We start from the raw sequence: 20,937 nt of genomic DNA on the forward strand, positions 1-20,937 counted from the left end.
GACACTGTAATTATTTCTACCTTGGTTAGAAGGGACACTTGCCCTGATGATCTAGCCTAGTAGCTGCGCTGAGAAGCAAGGCTGTGATTTTCCCCCAAAATATCTGTGATTGGTCCAAACGCCTATTCTCAGGCTATATAAGCAAGCTATTCAGGTTCATTTAGTGAACCAGGTGGGAGACACTCTCCTGCTCTATTTCCTCTGATGTTTCAAAAGCAGGTTCAATGAAGCCTTCTCTTTCATGGTCTGGCCTGCTCTTAGGAGCCTAGGTTGGGCTAATAACACATAAAAAAGCAGCAGGGACATCAGAGAGTGGCACCAATGATGGCAGAGGCAGTGGAATGGCACCAGCAGTAACAGCAGAGCAGTTGGCAGACCAAACTGAAAGCCATAAGACAGCTAGCTGCTTCACAGTAGGCAAGAGCCAACTGAACAGTTTGGGACTGGCCAGAGTAGGAAGAAGGGTGGCAAAAAGAGGGAGACAAGAAGGTAGAGCCTTGGTGCTGAAGAAAGATAAAAGACTGTAAGAAGCCAAAGAGGAGAAGTTGCATCTGGCCCTCAGAAGAGTGCCAAGAACCATCAAGTCTTCAGGGCCAAGGTATCCCTAGACTAAGACCTGTAATACCAACTACTGCCAAGGCCTAAGCATTCTGATACCCAAGGCTTGTATGGGGGCTGTGAACTAGAGCTCCTGACCTAACACTGTCACTTACTGCCATCAAACACCAAGAGAAGGTAAAACTGCAAGAAATCACCAGCACTTGAAAGCCTACCTATGCTTCTTATTCTGTTAGAGCAAAGGAACTCTTAACCAGATGGTGACCAACGGAACCCAACTATTATCACTCTAGCTTGTCATCAGCATAAGATTATTCATGTTTTTTTTATAAACATTTTCTCTTCCTTCCTTAGCTTGGACATCCAATGTGAATTTTACATTTATAATGCGTCTTAGTTCAGAGTAGCCGTATCACATGTTTAATAGCCACCAAATGTTCATAGCAGCTCTACAATGGGTAATACTGGTCTAGACTGTCTCGGTAGCTGTTCCAAAGGGGAAGTTCTGAAAAGGGAGTGTGTGTGTGTGTGTGTGTGTGTGTGTGTGTGTGTCTGTATATGTGTGTATGTCTGTATGTGTGTATGAGTGTGCGTGTCTGTATATGTGTGTATGTGTGTATGAGTGTGTGTGTCTGTATATGTGTGTATGTGTGTATGAGTGTGTGTGTCTGTATATGTGTGTATGTGTGTGTATGTGCATGTGTGTATGAGTGTGTGTGTGTGTGTGTGTGTGTGTGTGTGTATAAAAGGCCAAAAAAAGTGCCTGCAAAATAACAGAAATCATGGAGGGAAAAACCATCATCCACAATAAAAATCACCCGGACCAAGATGCTTTATTTAGGGTTCCCAATGATCCCTCTCTGCTGTCCTTTACGGAACAAAGTATCCCAATCCAGATATAGATATTGCTATACTTTGTTGTCTAAAACAAAGAACAAACAAGCAAACAAAAAACCCAAAATCTTGGGATGCAGGCCAGCCTAATATAATAGCCTTTAATTTAGACTGTGAATTCTTCTGGAGTCCTCAGAGAACTGCCCAAAGCTCTTCCAAGTTGTGCTATCCCCTAAGTGGGCTCCTAGCAATATGTGGCTATTTCAATGAAATGTAATTAGATGTTTGGTCGTCAGCTGCATTGGTCACATTTGTAGCAGTGGGTAGCTGTGTCTCAGCCACTGTTTGGATTGTAGAGAATCCTGCCCCAACCCCCAACCTGCCCATGCTCTTCTCCACAAGTTACTGTTTGCTGGCCTGACAAGGACCTAGGACTCTTCTCCATCTTAGGGTTCACTACTGTCGTACTGTGCTCTATGTCATAGCATACCTCCCACTGGCCTTGGCAGTAGTTGGTATTGCAGGTCTTAGTCTAGGGATACCTTGGCCCTGAAGACTTGATGGCTCTTGGCACTCTTCTGAGGACCAGATGCAACTTCTCCTCTTTGGCTTCTGTAGCTTGGTGCCCAAATGCAGTCAAAGACACGACTACACCAAAAACGTCCATTCCCTCTACATATCCATGTTAGGGCTTGCTCTGAAAGAAACGAAAAACAGATATAGACTGATGCAGATTACAGGCTTTAAACTGGAGTTTTGTAGCTAGGATAGGGGGGTTGGAAAGGAGTTTTCTTAGCGGCAGAATGAGGAAGTTAGCCGTTTTCCCTAGATAAGCCGTTTTTGGAACTGCCAAGTATCTGGGGAGAGGGTCAGCTACTTCTGCAGTCTCAACAGCTGGCTTCCTGGAAACTTGAACTCAGCTGTGGGGGGAGTCTTTCAGAAAGAAGGGGTAGAGGTCCCTCATATTTTGCTACCTTTCAGGAGCTCAGCCCTGCTTCCTAAGAATCTCTCCTGTCTCTCTTGGTAACTGTGAGTTCAGCTTCACAGGCAGGAAGTGAAGTATCTATTCTACCGCCACTTGATTATTTTATTACCCGCCCCCAATCCACCCCGGAATATAAAAGCCCAAGACAACAGGAAAACGCCCCCTACACATCTTGGGCATCCGGGCTGAAGGACCTCTCCAGTCCCGGTAGGAAGGCCAGCCGCGCACCCGCAAAGCGCGGGTCACGTGCGCGAACAGGGCCGGACCACCGAGTCAGTCCTCCAGCATCCTAGAGCGGCCTCGGAAGTGCCCCCGCGGCGCGGGTCTTTCCGGCCGGGCAGTCCGCGCTTTTGTCCCGCCGGCGGCCGGGCTCCCGCGGCGCCGCCACAGCCAGTACGTGAGTCCCGGGCCGCCCGCGCTCCCGCCTCCCCCCGCCCCCGGCCCGCCACGCCCTTCCCTTCTCTGCTCTCGGGTCTCGGGCGGGTCCTTGGGGAGATCGTGACTTTCTTCGCGCTTCGGGAAGCGTCCTTCAGGAGGGAAGGGGAAGGGGAAGCCAGGCCGGGGCCCCGAGGGCAGCTCCTGCCGTCTGAGCTCGCCCTGGGCCGAGGAAGGACCGGAATCCGCCCCGGGTTCCTTGACTGTTCGTAGCCATCTCGGGCTTAGAGGGAAGAGAACCTCGATTATTAGCGCTTAAAAATTTGCCCTGATTGCGGTTAAGTTTGTTTCTGAGACTTAGAGGTGACCTAATTGGGTCACTCCTCCCCTTTATTTTGGTGGGAGAGAGGTGTTGAGAGACACCTGCGGGTGTGGAAGCAAACCCTTGCACTTCCCGGCTCGCTCCTAGGAGAAACTCATATGTAGACCAATGGTTGCGATCAGAGAAGGCCATCTGCCGGACCCCCACCGCAGCAAACAGAGAAAGTGTTGACTTAGGGAAAAGCTTTGAGAAGTATTGGGGCAGGGCTGTAAAAGATAAACAAAGGCCGGATGGAGACGTGCCCGTGCTGGTGTGTTATCTTAAGATGGTTAATCTAGGTGGCCAGGACAGTTTATGTACGCCTGAATCTGTGTGTGTGTGTGTGTGTGTGTGTGTGTGTGTCTTTTTGAATAGGTAATGTTCATGTGACCACGACACTAGAATATAAAAAGATTTTAAAAACAAAAATTTAATGCAAAATATAAAAACAAGATTTTCTTCCGGTGTTCTCAATGGTGGTCCTAGGCCCACCTTAAAAAGTTAACACTTTTGTTAAGATCTTGAATAGACTTCCAGGATTTCTTTATTCAAGTACTAGCAAATATATAGTTCGTTCCTCATATTCAGACAGGTGGTAGCGTAACAAATCTTTCTGCTTCCTTGTTTCTTTTACTGAATCTGTTTCACATATCTCTATCGGGAAACAGGTTTGTTGTTTGTTTTGCAGCCCTGGAGTGGAGTGGCTATTTTAAAAGATGTTTTAGATGAGGATTGTATTTTATAATCTTTGAGTTGTTCCCAGTGCTTTTATCTCAAATGGTAGTATTTGGACTGATTCAATACTAGGATAAGGATGTGAAATTAGGAAGGGACTGAGATTAATAAAGTATTTTTTGTTTTACATTAACTCAATCAAAATATGCTGAATTACTTGCTTCAAGCCAGTACCTGAGTGAGCCCTTAGCTTCAGAAAAATTTCTACACTGCCTTTCACAGTCTTGTGCTTCCATTATTCCTGGAGTAGGTAGAACTCTCCTGCACTACTATGAGAATATTCCATTATAAAAACCCCTTCAATCCTTATTCCTAGCTTTTAAATAATAGAGACAAGTCTTTATGTGTGTGTGTGTGTGTGTGTGCGCGCGCGCTTTTCACAAATACAAAAATAACCAGAGCATAAATCATACTCTTGTCTGTGTATCACTTTCTCATATAGTTCCATCCTCCATTTGCACATCTACCACTTAGGTGCTCTTGAGTTGGCAAACATTCTCTCTTGATTTCATTCTTGTCATCTGAACATGCTTGAATGACTTTTAGTCATTTGAACAACTATTATTCATTGTAGTCATCAAATGTGTTATCTAAGAATTTAGGGTATGGAAATCCTGGATCACACTTGAGATATAGGACATTGCCTTGTTTAATACAGTTGAAATCTGGAAATTCAAAGTAGCTGCAGGCATGTTACACCAGTTTATTCTTGCAGTCTCTTATCGTAGGAGCCATTTTCCACTGAAACAGGATTGCTCTCTTGTGAGTTGTCTCAACTTTTGAGAAGTACCTCCTCACTGACCAGAACAGACAAGGTTCTTGCTATCTGCAGACACTTTTGTAGGACTTAGGGGTAGAATGTGAACAAGTGTAGAAATAGCCCAGGGTTGTGAGTTTTAGGTAATTTGTGAGGTACAGAGACCTTTTCATGGTTTCCTTCTACTGATGTTACCGGACTGTTAAGTCATGATGTCTATCAAAAACTGGCCAGAGAGATTTCCCATCTAGTTCTGAGAAATTAAAACCTTTTTTGGTCCTTTCTAGCCCTGTGTTATAGGGGACACATGATGGCCACCACATCCATCCTATTGATTATATTGTAATAACTTCATCTTGGAACTCTTAATTCTTGGTTCTCTTAGCCCCTCCCCCAATCCATTCTCCCTTGGTGGTGGTGGCAGCATTAGTCTCAGGAGACAGGCTATGTGAGTCAAGACCAGCCAGTGCTATACAGTGAGGCTCTGTCTCAAAAAAAAAAAAAAAAAAAAAAAAGGAAAATTAAGCAAAGTAAAAATAATACAGTGAGTGAGCTGTATGCCCATAGTTTCAGGATTCTGCTACATTTTTCTCACCTTTGCCTTTTTGTTTTTTTTTTCCCTTGGTTGAAGCATTTTAAAGCAAATTCCTGATCTGCTTTTTTTTTTTTTAATTACCCTCATGTTTGTCATTAAAAGTGGCATATACTCCTAACTGCTATAGTACCACTACATTACAGCCCATTTTAGCTTTGATTTTTTTTTTCTTGTCTAGCAGCAGTAGGCAGATTACTGGGCCATTTGTCTACAATAAGCTAAGAAGGGCTTATACCTTTTTAATGGAATGTTTATAATCAACAGCATGGTCCAAAAAAACCTTAACTATTAATACTTATCTGACCCCTTACAGAAAAATATTGCCAACCCCAGATTTAATAATGCCTATGCTACTCTTTACTTAAAACTCTCGAAGAGTAAGTGAACTCTTCAGTTTGAGTCAGACCCTGCTGAGCCCTTGTTGCTTACCTGTCTGGTTTCCCCTGCTGCTCTATGTTCCAGATGTCTAAAGTGTTAGAAACATTAGTTCTCCCGAGTGTACTCCTGAAGTTCTTAGTTCTTTGGGGTGAAGGGCAGCCCTCCCACCTTTTCTGATATCTGTGCTGATCCTCTCTGAGGTAGATCTTGTTTCACCTATCCCTTCATTCCCTGGACTAGCCCCAAGCCTGTATGTGGGGGAAGAGCTACTTATTATGGGTATGATCTAAGTTCCTTGTGCACCATTCACTCAGATAACCACGATACTAGAATGTACCCTCAGTTCTGTTCATAAGGATGGCAGTGTGTTTTATTATACTCTCAGTTGCCTTATATGCAACAGCATTTATGCTCCTGCTGTCTTGATGTACTTTTGCCTGTGCTTTTGATTGTGTGAACTATACTGCATGTGCCGAATAGCACCGACCCAGAGAGGGTTAAGGAACCTTGGCCTCTGACTAGATTGGAGAAGCAAACAGTAGTGTTTATGATTTCATGCAGTTGAGGCCAGTTAGTAGCCAATCATACGGTCACTGCAGAAATGAAGTGACTAAGGATTAGGGAAATTAGAATTCAGTTTTTCAAATAATTGATGGAGGGGTTGGAGAAATGGCTTTTTATCACTATCATCAGGACTTGAATTCAGATTCCCATGTTAAAAGCCTGGAGTTGTACCAAACACCTGAAATCTCAGCACTGAGAAGGAGAAAGATGGCTCACTGAAGCTTCCTGGCCAGACAGCCCAACTGATTGATGAGAAACCCCATCTCAGAATATACATGGAGAGTGATTGTTGAAGACACCCGACATCAACACCTCTGGCCTCCACATGCACACACACATGTAAATGCATGCTTATACATGTGAGCACACCACACACTCATACATGAGAGAAAGGACAGACGGAGAATTAGTGAGTGCAATGGCAGTGAGCAGTAAGTCAGTGCCCCTTTTGTGTCTAAGGACACATTAGGTAGCATACAGAGGATTTGGCCTGATGTGGTGTGTGTTAAGGGTTTAGTTTTGTTTTTGTGCTACTCTAGCAAATCCTGCAGACTGGGTAATTTACAACAAGAGCCTGAGAAGTCCCAAATTAAGGTGTTGGCATCTCCTGAGGCCGCCTTGCTCTGTTTTCACATGGTGAAAGGTACCACATGGTAGAAGAGCAGAGAGAGCCATAATAAGTTCTTTATAAAGAACTGCGTCCCACAATAATGGTATTAATATGCTGTAACATAAAGACAGTGTCTCCATGGCCTTATCATCCACTTCTACCAGGAACAGTGTCACACTTTTGTAACCCCCAATAATTGACAAGCTGAAGCTGAGATCTCTGAGCCTGGGACTTCAAGTTCAAGGCCAGCCCCAGTAACATAGTGAGACCTTTTTTTTTTTTAATTAATTAATTAATTTATTTATTTTTTAGAAAAAGACCTGCTTAATATTATATTGGCAGTTTAACTTAAACATGAATTTCGTTTTAGTTTGTTTAATGACCAACTACACATTTTATGACAACTCTTAGAGAAGAATTGGGTGGGGATAAGAATGAAGGCAGAAAGACTTTAGAGGGCAGTAGTCCAGAAGAGAGTTATGGAGGACTGAAAGTAAGGCCTAGAAGCTGGTGTTCATACGGTAGGATAAGATAGTTTTATAGGCTGTTTTGAATGAAGTTGAGAGAAATAGAAGAGGCTGCTCTGATTAAGACAAAGAGGATAGTGGGGCCGATAATAGGATCTGTGTTTGGATAAAGGCTTTGGGCCAAAGATAAGTTCCTAACAGACAGCTTTTAGGAGTGGTAGAAGTCATACATACGGAACTGTCTGGCCAGCATAGAGTCAAGAGGAAAGTTTTGTTAAGCATAGAGTCAAGAGGAAAGGTTAAATGAAAGGATGAGAACATAAGAGCATCAGCAACTCTGCAAAGGAAGCATGTTATCTAGAAAAAGCTAGTGCAGTGAAAGTTAGTGGTCTGAGTGAAAGAAATCCGCTTGAGTAGATGAGGCTTACAGGGAGACAGGTCACTAAACAGAGTCAGGGTGGTGAGAGGAACACCGAGAAGGGAGGTAGAATTGATGGAACGCTGAGTGTAGTTTTTGATGTTTTGAAAACTTTGTGTTTGAAGGTAATTTTAAATATCCAGGAAAATTCTAAGAATGAGAATAGTGAAAGAGGGGGCTTGAGAGATGGCTCAGCTGTTGAGAACACTGGCTGCTCTTCTAGAGGACCAGGGTTCAGTTCCCAGCACCCATATGGTAGTTCACAGTAGTCTGTAACTCCATTTCCAGGGGCTCCAACTCCTGGCTCTTCAGTCACCAGGCACACATGTGGTACATAGACATACAGGCAAACATTCATACACATAAAAAGAAATCTCAAAAAAAAAGAATTGTGAAAGCTACCTTTTGTTCATATTCACCTGTAGTTAGTATTTTATTTCATTTTGTCCTCTTGCTCTCTCATATACATTTTTCCCAAGTTATTTGAGGATAATTTAATACATCATAGTCATCTAACTCTAGATACTTTGTTATATATATATATATATATATATATATATATATATATATATATATATTTTAATTTAAAAATTAAATTTCAAGCATTTATTTGCACATGTGTGTATGTGTACATGTATGGCACAGCACACCTGTGGAGGTCAGTAGACAAATTGCAGGAATTTGTTTCTCCTTCTCCCATGTGGGTCCTGTCATGTCTTCAGGCCTGCTGAACCATTCCACTGGCCCCCATGTATAATATTTTAAGGAGAGGGATATTTTCTTAACCAACTACAGTACAGTTGTCAATTTCAGTAAATGTAAAGTTAATATTTCTTTTATTTTCCAACTTTACCAGCTGACACTTTATTTTATTTTTTTTTTTTATAGATTCTTACTATATAGCTCTGGCTGTCCTAGGTGTCACTATGTAGCACAGGCTGTCCTTCAACACAGAGATCGGCCTGCCTCTGACCCCCAAGTGCTGGGGTTAAACATGTGTGCCAACACATCTGCCTCTGGCACTTTTTAAAAATATAACAATTTTAGCCTTCTTTAGCCTATAACATTTCTAGAACTTCTCTTTGCCTTTTAAAGGTTTGGAAAACAGTTCCTCCTCTCCCCACAGCCCCTTTAAAGAATAGTCTTCATTTTGGATTAACCTGTTTCCTTATGGTTCTGTTCATGTAATATATTCTCATAGGCCCTGTCCTTCTCAGGATGTCATTACAGGAAGCATATGATGTTCTTTTGCCCCCACTAGAAATATTTATTAATGTAGAACATCTGTCAAGGCCTTGCCTAATTTTATGCATAATTACTATTTTCTCTAATAATCATTCTGAGGAGGAATATTTAAATCCAGCAAATAGCCTATTCTTTGTGAAAATTTCTCCCCAGACTTAGAATTAATTGGTGATCTTTTCCTTATCTAGTTTTTACTCTGATAGTTATGGAATGCTAATTTATTCTGTTGTAATCAAGAAACCTTCCCCCTTTCCTGGCTTTTATCTGTATGGACTTGTGCAGTCCTGTTTTTAGTAGATTATTTGTCATTACTGTGCTTACTTATTGTGCCTAAACTGGATATTCAATCTGGCTCTTGAGAGTGCTTTGACTTTTCTGTTCTTTCCTTACTTGTTCACAATATCGCACCATACCACACCACAGCTCATCTTGTACTGTTCCTAGCCATTTCTCTAAAGACTTTGCTTCTCTTTAGTAGGGGATACTAGAAGAAACCAGAACTTTGTGCTTATATCACAGTGCTGATACTTTTCTTCTTGACTTGCTGGCAATCAGAGCTTATGTAGAAATAGTATGTATATATGTCTACACTTACATATGCACATACTTTGTTTAAAAATGAGTTTACACAATACTTGTAATTTATCCATATAAGGTTCTTTTTTACTTTTTCCTATCCTCTATGTGTATATCTTTTCTTCTTTCATGAGAATCCTGACTCCTAGCAAAAGTCACATTTGAGTTCCATAGTACATCAAAAATTGTTTCAGAATTGCTTTGCTCATACTGCTAGCAATAGTTCACTTGTTTGAAATTCTCCCCTCCACCTTCCCACCAATCTTCAGAAGATTGAGTGTAGACAAGTATGTAATCAAATATCGTGTTCCTAAGTTAAATAGATTAGACTTTTTTGTTTCTGTGTATTCTCGTCCTATGGTTTTGGTATCCCTGTGAAACAGAGATGAGGTCACTGTTTCTGTTTACTTCCCATTTTAGCAATTTTCCCTCCCTCACATTCACTGATTTCATTTTATCCTTTGGTTATGCAGACATTATTATGCTACCATAAGTGAAAACTACACTGTGCTATAATCAGTGTCTCTGCACCTCTCCATTCCCTAATGCATTATTCTCTGACTCTACCCTTTGCAAATATCAGTTGTATCTTGGTATTACAATAGAGATAAGCAGATAAAATGCTTGCTTTTTTCTTCCTTTCTTAGCAACTGCACTTTTTTACTTTTTGATAATACAATACTATATAGCCTGGAATTTACTACCTGTCAATGAGATGTTCTCCTTTTCCAGTACTACTTTATGTGTATTTTATATTTTATTTAGTCTTCTCTGCTTGCAGATTTAGTAATTTCCCAGATTTTCAGTTAAAATTGTGCCATAAGAATTCTGTTATCTGTACACATGTTCTTATGAGTGAACATATGTATACACATACGCACTTTTGTAGTATTAGAAGTATTTGTTAATTGTGGATTGAAGGGGATATGCATGTATTAGCACAGATTTTCCCACCACAAGCTTTATGTAAGTTTTCATCCCAAGCAATCTATGAGAATACTTGTTTTCTTCATAGATAAACAGGATCTATGGTCAGGTTTCGAACATTGGTCAGGGTAACGTGAGAAACTATCTTATTGAAGTTCTAATGATATATTTCTCTTATTTGAAAAAAAAGTATACTTTTACATGTTTAATAATTTTTTTAAGGAAAAACATTATATTGACGTGGTTAATCATTGTGTGAAACATCCTGTATATTCACTGAACAAAATAATTATTTTAGACTACAATAAGAAAGCCCACAGCAAGAGAAACATCTAAAGGGCAATTAAAAGTTTAAGGAAGCTGACTAGCGACTAGCTTTTAAACATTTTAACATTTTGATCATAGAAATATTCCAGTTTTCAAACTGCAATGTTTGTCATAGAAGCCTGTGCACCAAGAAGCTGTTTCTAGTGTGGGGGTAAATTTTTACTTTTTTAATTTAAAGAAAAAACTGAGCCGTGTTAGCACCAACAGGCTGTTCTGTTGCAAAGTATCATTTGATTCTTTTCTTCTCTAGTTTGAAATTAGAAAGAAAAGGAACTAAGTTCTCAGAGTACACCATGATTGTCAAGTCATAGTCACTGAATTCATGTATCATGGTCTGCAGAAAAGCTACTTGATTCTAGTAGTCCATTCCATCATATCTGTAGAAGACTTTCTTAGGCTCTCTGGGCTCTACCAACTTTAAGCTCCCTACAGGCAGAGATCACAAATGCTGGGGGGCTATCCCAGTCTAGGAGGTTATCTTCTTGTAGGGAATGAATTAAGAAATGTTTCTAGGCCGGGCGGTGGTGGCTCACGCCTTTAATCCCAGCACTTGGGAGGCAGAGCCAGGCGGATCTCTGTGAGTTCGAGGCCAGCCTGGGCTACCAAGTGAGTTCCAGGAGAGGCGCAAAGCTACACAGAGAAACCCTGTCTCGAAAAACCAAAAAAAAAAAAAAAAAAGAAAAAGAAAAAAAAAGAAATGTTTCTAGGCTTTCTCTCAAAGTAGTCACTGACCTCTAGAACAGAACCTGACTGAGGTTTCTTTCCTCCCTTTCTGGTAATCCCCAGATGAACAGTGTTAACAGGGACAACAGGAAGCCAGGAAGCAGTCATAGTGCTTCTAAGCTTTGCTTTGCCAGCTTTATCCCCACTAGTAGGCATTTCTTTGGGGCTTCTTTCTTTACAACGAAGACCCAGTAAGCCACTCTGAAAAGGCACTGATCCTTATGACTTGGAAGAAGTCAGTATTTCTGACCCGAGCCGTTGCCGAAGGTTTGGTGCCTTAGCTTGTCCTGTTAGCTCTTCTGGAGGGACAGAACCACATATTCAGGGACTCTGTTTTTCAGACCTAGGTTTGGGTTCCACAAGCCTTTCACCTTATCTTTTCCTTCTTCTTCAGAAGCCATTCTACACAGAGCTTACTTCTTAACACTCCTTCCCTCCTCTCCTCCTTTTACTCTTTCTCCCTCTCTCCTTCCCTCTCCTTCTTCCCTTCTTTCTGAAAGTTCATACAAGGCTCAGTGTATTCCATATGGGTCCTGATGGTTCCAGACAAGACAATCCTGATTGTGCTGGGAATGGCCAGTGGTTTCATGGCCTCCAAGGTTGTCATTCAAGCACTTCTGATTTCTTAGATTTTCAGTATCTACATATTGGACTTGCTCTGCTAGAATTGGTACAAAAATTGGGCTTGACACTGTAGGGCTTCTCAGACACCTGGAGTGAGTTTCAACCACTCACTGATTTCACAGCTGCCATTTACCATTTCCTCTAGTTCATGTGGTCTTGCCCCACATGTGGTCATCAGCCCAAATCAGACAGGTCCATGTCATCTTTATAAGCAGCTCTGTATATCTTCTACCTTTTCAACTGCAGTAGAGAAAGAACTGGTGGCATAACAGCTGTTACACCTTGGAGACCCTGTTTTTCCAGGAACGTCTTGTTGCAGATTCTTAAGGAGTCACTTTTCTAGGCCCTTTACGTGGGTTGACTCAGATATTACTATGGAATCTGCAAAGTCTGGCAGAAAGAAATCTGAGTATTCTCTAAAGTCTGTTTTGTGGTGAGCCAGTCCTGGAGGGGGCCAGGTTGGGGGGAGGGCGGGGGGGGGGGGGGGGGAGGATGCTGGGTATATAATGAGCATGAAGACCAGAGCCAGGTTTGCTTCCAAGAAGCCATTTGCTAAGAAGAACAGCTATGCTGCTGGATTTTGACTTCAGTCTAGCCCTTGGAATATAACATTTTCTATAAGGACTGATCTTTGATAAACTGGCATGAGCTATCAGATGCTTGGGAATCAAAATGGTCTTGAGGGACTCAGATGTACTGGCCTGGTGTAGAACAGTTATATCAGCTTTAAGGATCAGGACAGTGGGATCTTCAGGCTTAAGGCCCAAATTGCTGAGTCTTTCCAGGCACATAGATACTTGATTGGCTAGATTTCTGTTTTGAGTGTATTCCAGTTAATGACAAATGTTTTGTCCCAATAGCCATTGGAACTATTGAGACTATTGATCCTGCTACTGAAGTGTCTCTTTAAACTTGATAGATGCGCTCTACCTGTTCATATAGCTACTCCTCCAGTCTTCAGAGACATTGTAATGGTTTATGCAGCTGAATCAGCATTCACTAATTGCACGTCGTCTGTACTTGGTTCATCCTATAGTATTCCACCAACAGCAAGTTCCAACACATCATTATACCTTGAAAGCAGTTCTGTTACTGAAGCAGCCACTCTGTTCCAGGGAGATTTCGTTCTGCTCACTGTTTAGCTTAGAATACCAGTAGCTCTTGGTGAGCCAAACAGGCTTTGGACAGACCCAGACACCTTAGTAACCTTAGGGCCTGAGGTAGGGTTCTTGGTAGAGTACAGCCTTTTCTCTTACCTCTCGTCACAGTTCTGACAGTATTTTCTGGCATGTTCTTTTGGGAGTGGGGGTAGGAATTTGTTTATATGCTATTTTTTACCATAAAAGTATGTATATGTAGTTAAACATCAGTCTTGTACTTCATTTTGGTTATGATTAGGAAGCTTTCTCTATACCCAGGTCATAGAGTCATTAACTCGTGTTTTGTTTTGTTTTGTTCCCTAGTATTTGTTATTCTTGTGTCTGTTCTATTATTTCTAGCTTCTTTATATTTAGAGCTCTGTTCCATTTGGAGTTTGTCCCTTTGTGTGGTATAAAAGATCTAATTTTATCTTTTTTATTCCCCCAGATGGCTTTGTATTTGTTACAACACTATTTTAAAAAACTGTCTTTTCCCCAGTAATGCCATCCTCATCATCAATTTCTGTGTGTAGCTAGAATAATTTCTGGGTATGTCTATTTATATGCCAGTAACACATTTAAATTATAGAAGCACATTTTTAATTATAGCACATGTTACTAGCCAGTATGGCTAGTAGTCACTTACAGCTCTTTTTCTTCCCTAGCAACTTTTTATTTTAGGAAATTGTTTTTTATGGCTGTAGGAACCTTAACATTTTTCTCTTCTGAGGAAGTTAAAATGGAGGGGCTAAAATTGAAAAGGAAGTGGATGGAAAATCTCTGTTGTATGTGGAAATAGAAGAATATAGTTAATGTATGCTGCTGCTGAATCTTCTAGAACTATACTAGCCAACCCATTAGTTCCACATTTTAAGTATTGTGGACTGCTCTACTGAAAGTAATACAGGGAGTAATGGAACTAGGCTGGGCTACCATTCTTCAGTGACCTTATACTTGGGACTTAATTTTATATATTTTAATGTCTGCCAAGTCATTCTTCATCTTCTAAATGGTCTCCTAAATTTCTAACTTTTTTCTATTCATATAGAAATTTCATTATTCCTATGGAAATGAGTTGGGTAATATGACTCTTCACACATGTCCACTCCAAATCATGTATCTTTTATTGCCCATTTTCCCCTCACATAGTTACATATGGAGTTTTCTGAGATTAACAGAATTTCATAATAATGTTCCAAAATGTTACCCATGGCAGGAAGGAAACATTTTATATGTTAACAAATGCTTCATTTTCTAGGATTGGAATAAGTCAGCTTTTTCTTAGAAGTCAGTATGTCAGAAAATCGGTATTGATGTCGCATAAAGTACCTTCAGGAGAACAGGTACCCTGCTTGGGTATTAAAGTCTGTTTTGGGAAGTTTATCTTTTTTCTGAATCATGAGCTTTTTCCATACATATTAACCTTGATCCAATAGTTTAACCTTTAATACCATAATAAGTAATACAATGAATTCTGTTAACATTTTGCCCTGACCAAGGGACAAGTACTGTTATTACTGGTTTTACATGGCTGTCATCTAATATTTACAACAGCCCTATTACTTTTCATTTTACAGGTGAAGAAGTAGCTTTCTCAAAGATCAGGTAACTAGGTATTTGAACTTATAGTATTCTAGTCATTTTTTGGTCTATGTGAGGGTTGGTTTCAAGATCTTAAAGATAGCAAAGTCTGCAACAGATGCTCAAGTCTCCTATTTAAAATGATAGGGTATTTACAAATGACCTTTCTGTGTACTTTAAACCATTTTCAAATTACTTGTAGTGCCTAAAAACTGTGTGAGTCTTTGTTATATTGGATTATTTAGGGAATAATGATAAAAATTGAAAGCCTATATATGTTCAGTACAAATGTAACTTTGTTCTTCTGAATAATCTGCAGATGCAGAACCTGTACGTGTGGAGGGCCTATACTTCTTTGCTCAGTGGCTTGAGGTGCTGTCATCTTTGTTTCACCATTCTCGAGACAAGGTCTTACACCGTAGTTCAGGCTGGCCTAGAACATGGAGTCACCTTCCTGCCTCAGCCTCCAAAGTGCCGGAATTACAAGACTGGGCCATCACACTTTACTGTTTGTAATCTTTGACATGCTGTATGACTAATTTATTCATAAGTAGGAATGAAAACTTTATTCCTTGGCAGGCTGGAACATGTTCTGCTATATAAATTCTTCCATGATTAGCCACTTTCCAGGGACAGTGTTTTCTATACACAGAAAAGTTCAGAAGGGCAGATCAATTTACAATAGCTACAGCTTTCTTTCTTTCTCATTTCTTGGTCACTGTCCTCATAATCTTATAACTACAACTACCTGCCTGATCCCTCTTCTAGGGTACTGATTTGTCTTCTTTAGTTTTACCTGCTCTCTGCTGATTTATGTGTAACTTTTCAAAGAAAAATTAACCTTGCTTTTGTTTTTCCAATTTTTTTCTTTCTGTCTTCTGTTTTTCAGAGACTTTTTTGTTGTTTTCTATGAGGTGACATTGAAACTGACTGGTATTGGCTGTGGTTCTGTGCATCAGCCATTCCCATTTTTAACTTATCTTCATGCTAGGTTGATGCAGAAATGAAAAAGCTCTTTGGATCGTCAGCAATCTGGGCTCTAGTTTTAGCAGTAGTTCTCAAGGTGTTGAAATCTTATTAATGACCCCCATCATATCCCCAACAATTAAAATGGTGCTTATGGGGCTGGAGAGATGACTCAGAACTTAACACTTTAATGCTCTTGCAGAGACCTGGGTTCAGTTCCTAGCATTCAGTGGTGGCTCATAACCATGCCTAACTCCAGTTCCAGGGGATCCAGCTACCTCTTCTGAACTCACTGGGCACTAGGCATGTACCTGGTGCACATTCCTACATGCAAGCAAAACACTCTTACACATAAATCTTTAAAGATTTTTTTTTAATGATACTTGCCACATAACAAGCAAATACCTGTCAAAGGGATAAGTTGATTTTGTTATTTGCTATTGTTATTCTTTCTTTTTTTCTAAATAAACATATCATTTTCATTTTCCTGGTCTAGTGTCACATTTGAAGACAAGTATGGAGGATGAGGAATCAGCTAAAAAGAATGAAAGTAATTCAAATACAGACTCTCAGTGCACAAATGTGGAAATTCTTCACAAGGATCATATGCAGAAATCTAAGTTCGATGACACTTGTGTTTGTGTAGAGAAGCAATTGGAAAGTCCTGAATGGAAAATGAAGGAAGACAAAAGTAGCATCAGAGAAAAGATTGACAAATCTAAGAACACAGAAAATATAAAAATAGAACAGGATGATGAGGTATCTGAGAAAAGTCTGTACCCAAGTGCAGATACCATGTACCAGACTATCCCTACAGAACCAAGAATTAGTGAACAAGGTGAATACGTGGAGAACATTAATGGAAACTTGCACCCTACTCCACAGCAGAACTCTACTGCTGTTAAGAAATCACATAAGTGTGATGATTGTGGAAAATCCTTCAAATACAATTCTCGCCTTGTTCAACATAAACTTATGCACACTGGAGAAAAGCGCTATGAGTGCGATGACTGTAGGGGAACTTTTCGTAGCAGTTCCAGCCTTCGAGTCCATAAGCGCATCCATACTGGTGAGAAGCCCTATAAGTGTGATGAATGTGGGAAAGCCTACATGTCCTACTCTAGCCTTATAAACCACAAAAGCACCCATTCTGGGGAGAAGAACTGTAAATGTGATGAATGCGGAAAATCCTTCAATTATAGTTCTGTTCTGGACCAACACAAAAGGATCCACACTGGTGAGAAGCCATATGAATGTGGTGAGTGTGGAAAGGCCTTCAGGAACAGTTCTGGTCTGAGAGTCCACAAAAGGATTCACACGGGGGAGAAACCCTATGAATGTGACATCTGTGGGAAAACCTTCAGTAATAGCTCTGGTCTGAGGGTCCACAAAAGGATACATACAGGTGAGAAACCCTATGAATGTGACGAATGTGGGAAGGCATTCATTACATGCAGAACACTTCTGAATCATAAAAGCATCCACTTTGGTGATAAACCTTATAAATGTGATGAGTGTGAGAAATCTTTTAATTACAGCTCTCTTCTCATTCAGCATAAAGTCATCCACACTGGTGAGAAACCTTATGAATGTGATGAATGTGGGAAGGCCTTCAGGAACAGCTCAGGCCTCATAGTGCATAAAAGGATCCACACAGGAGAGAAACCATACAAGTGTGATATCTGTGGCAAAGCATTTAGCTATAGTTCAGGCCTTGCAGTCCATAAAAGCATTCATCCTGGAAAGAAAGCCCATGAATGTAAGGAGTGTGGCAAGTCCTTTAGTTATAACTCACTTCTTCTTCAGCATAAAACCATTCATACTGGAGAGAGACCTTATGTATGTGATGTGTGTGGCAAAACATTCAGGAACAATTCAGGTCTCAAAGTCCATCGGAGACTCCATACTGGGGAAAAACCATACAAGTGTGACGTGTGTGGGAAGGCCTATATCTCACGCTCAAGCCTTAAAAATCACAAAGGAATCCACATGGGAGAGAAGCCCTATAAATGCAGCTATTGTGAGAAATCCTTCAACTACAGCTCTGCCCTTGAACAGCATAAAAGAATTCATACAAGGGAGAAACCCTTTGGGTGTGATGAGTGTGGAAAAGCCTTCAGAAACAATTCAGGCCTTAAAGTACATAAACGAATCCACACAGGGGAGAGACCTTATAAATGTGAAGAATGTGGGAAAGCCTATATCTCACTCTCAAGCCTTATAAATCATAAAAGTGTACACCCTGGGGAAAAGCCCTTTAAGTGTGACGAGTGTGAGAAAGCCTTCGTCACATACCGAACCCTTTTAAACCACAAAAAGATTCATCTTGGAGAAAAGCCCTACAAATGCGATGTGTGTGAGAAATCTTTTAACTACACCTCACTCCTTTCTCAACACAAAAGAGTTCATACTAGAGAGAAACCCTTTGAATGTGACAGGTGTGAGAAGGTCTTCAGAAACAACTCAAGCCTTAAAGTTCATAAAAGAATACACACTGGGGAGAAGCCCTATGAGTGTGATGTGTGTGGAAAAGCCTACATCTCACACTCAAGCCTTATTAACCATAAAAGTACGCACCCTGGCAAGACACCCTATACATGTGATGAATGTGGAAAAGCATTTTTCTCAAGTAGAACTCTTATAAGCCATAAGAGAGTCCATCTTGGGGAAAAACCCTTCAAATGTGTTGAGTGTGGGAAATCGTTTAGCTACAGCTCACTTCTTTCCCAACACAAGAGGATCCACACAGGGGAGAAACCTTATATATGTGATTGGTGTGGGAAGGCCTTCAGGAACAGCTCAGGCCTCACAGTGCATAAAAGGATCCACACAGGTGAAAAACCCTATGGATGTGATGAATGTGGAAAGGCGTACATTTCACACTCAAGTCTTATCAATCATAAAAGTGTTCACCGTGGAAAGCAGCCCTATAATTGTGAGTGTGGGAAATCTTTCAATTACAGATCTGTCCTTGACCAACACAAAAGGATCCACACTGGAAAGAAGCCATACCGATGTAATGATTGTGGGAAGGCATTTAATATCAGATCAAATCTTACCAAGCATAAAAGAATCCATACCGGAGAGGAATCTTTTAATATGGCAAATATGGAAAGTCACAGTGGCACATTCCAGAAGATAATCTACTATGAGGGAGGGAATGCTCTGGAGGGGACCAGGATGCGGATGATGCCTGTGCCTATATGGGAGGCACAGCCTACCAAGTCTCAAAGAAATCAAATAGAAGAAAAACTTTATGAATGTAAGAATTTCTGAGATCCTTACTCATGGCTTACAATTTTTATAGTATAAGTGGAAGAATTCTAAATAATGATGAACAATTCTTTATACATGATTCAGTCATAGCAAGGACAGTTCTAGTGCCACAATAGTTGAGCCCTTTAGGAATACAAAATACCACTAGATAGAAAACCTTTCAAAGTGATGGAACATTTAATAAAAATCCTCCCAAATAGGCATACATTTCTGGACATAAAACATGAAGGTAAAGGACTTCAGTTAGAAATCATATTCACCATTACAAAGATGCTATTTGGATAAATGAGTAAATAAGAATGTAGAAAATCTGGTATAATTTTTGAATTCTATACTTTGGTCAGTATAAAAATCCAAGAAGGGCCACTAACAGGCAAATTCAGGGAGAGAATGGTTTCAGGGAATATCAGTTTATTAGTAGTCATGAATAATAGACTTAATAATTGTTTGTGGTAGGAGATGACAACTTCTGAAACAATTTAGATGTCCTAGGAAAAGAAAAGGCATGGTCAGATCTGTGATATAGTCACATTAAAATGCAGATTTGTTGGAATAGACTATTACACTAATTGAACTGGTAAGACCAAATGAACTCCCTTAATAAGTAATACATATGATAATGAAAGCCTGGGAGGTGGCATTCACACATACTAAGAATAGAAAGGATTTCAGTATCTTCAGTAAGTAATGGAACACATCTTCACTATGAGTTTGCACCTTACAGAAAAAAATTCAGGGAATCCTATGAAAAAAATGTTTCAACAGGTGTTTTATTACAAGGGCAGAGTAAGTATCAGTAATTAGGAGGAGGAAGTTCCTGTTTTTAAAACAATATTAAGTGTTTCAAAAAGTTATAAAGATTTCATGTACTAATGTGTATATTGTCTGTTGTAAAATATGAATATGTTCAGAACTCGCTTTGCCATAAAGGGCAGGTAGTTATGGTAAGATAAGGCAAAACCCCAATAAAGAAATGCCTCAAGTGTAACTAGGCTGTGGCTTACTTTAGATGGAATAAAGAGCCATTTGTGTGTCTTACCTTTCCTTGTAAGTGGTACAAGATAGCCAGAAAGTTTCTTTCTTATCTGTGAAGATTCATCCACCAGGCTAATATCTGAGGTTTCAACAGAACTTAGATCATGCTTATCTCAGGGGAAAACAGATGAATTTTTGAAGAGACCATGGAAAAACAATCTGATGATGATACTGAGGCTGGATTATAATTTGTTAGAGTGGGTAGGCTGTGTGAGTTGAGTGATCTGTCACTATACAATTCATTATGAACAGAATTTAATACAAAATATTAGTAACTGTAGCAGTAAACATTAGGTATCTGAACAGTAAAAGTAGACTTTTTCTGAGTTGAGCTCCACTCATAGTATTTGGTCAAGTTATTAGTACCAGGTGAAGTCTCAGTTTGTTCCCAGGCTTCAGAGTCTACAGTCATTACAAAAGACAATTTCTAGCCAGATCCATATTTCTTTAAGGATTCCTATCTCACAAAATGATTCCCATGTCTCCCTCTGGGAGTACTAGAAAGTACTTTGTTTCTGCTTCCACATTCCCGCTAGTAAGTTTTGAAAGATGAGGTGAAAAAAGGGGAAACATATTGTTACCCCTCAATTCTTCAGTATAAAGCCCACACTTAACGTTGTTTTCTGCACGAGACACTGGTAAATTTGACCCTATCCACAGATTTAGTTTACTCAGCAAATATTTGTTAAGAATCTGCTAGGTACAACCCACTGTCTTAGGCACTAAGTAGGAAAAGGTGGGAGCAAGAATTAGTTAAGACTATGAACGAACCATTCTTGATAGACACACATATGCGTGGCCTAACTTGTAAAAGTGTTTGGAGAAAATTGACCATAGCTAACTAGAAAGAGAGGTAAAGATATTGCTTTCTTCTGATGAGT

The 20,937-nt window shown here is 40.2% G+C and overlaps 1 protein-coding gene across 1 annotated transcript; it reads left to right on the plus strand.

Moving 5' to 3' along the window:
• The first annotated feature begins 2,596 nt into the window (after window positions 1-2,596).
• Zfp62 (ZFP62 zinc finger protein) lies at window positions 2,597-20,009 on the plus strand. Its single transcript, XM_059270403.1, has 2 exons — window positions 2,597-2,770; window positions 16,242-20,009. Coding segments are annotated over exons 1-2 (2,781 nt in total). The 5' UTR covers window positions 2,597-2,769; the 3' UTR covers window positions 19,022-20,009.
• Window positions 20,010-20,937: the final 928 nt, after the last annotated feature.

Source organism: Peromyscus eremicus, chromosome 8a (genome assembly GCF_949786415.1).
Source record: "Peromyscus eremicus chromosome 8a, PerEre_H2_v1, whole genome shotgun sequence".
NCBI classification, from domain to species: domain Eukaryota; kingdom Metazoa; phylum Chordata; class Mammalia; order Rodentia; family Cricetidae; genus Peromyscus; species Peromyscus eremicus.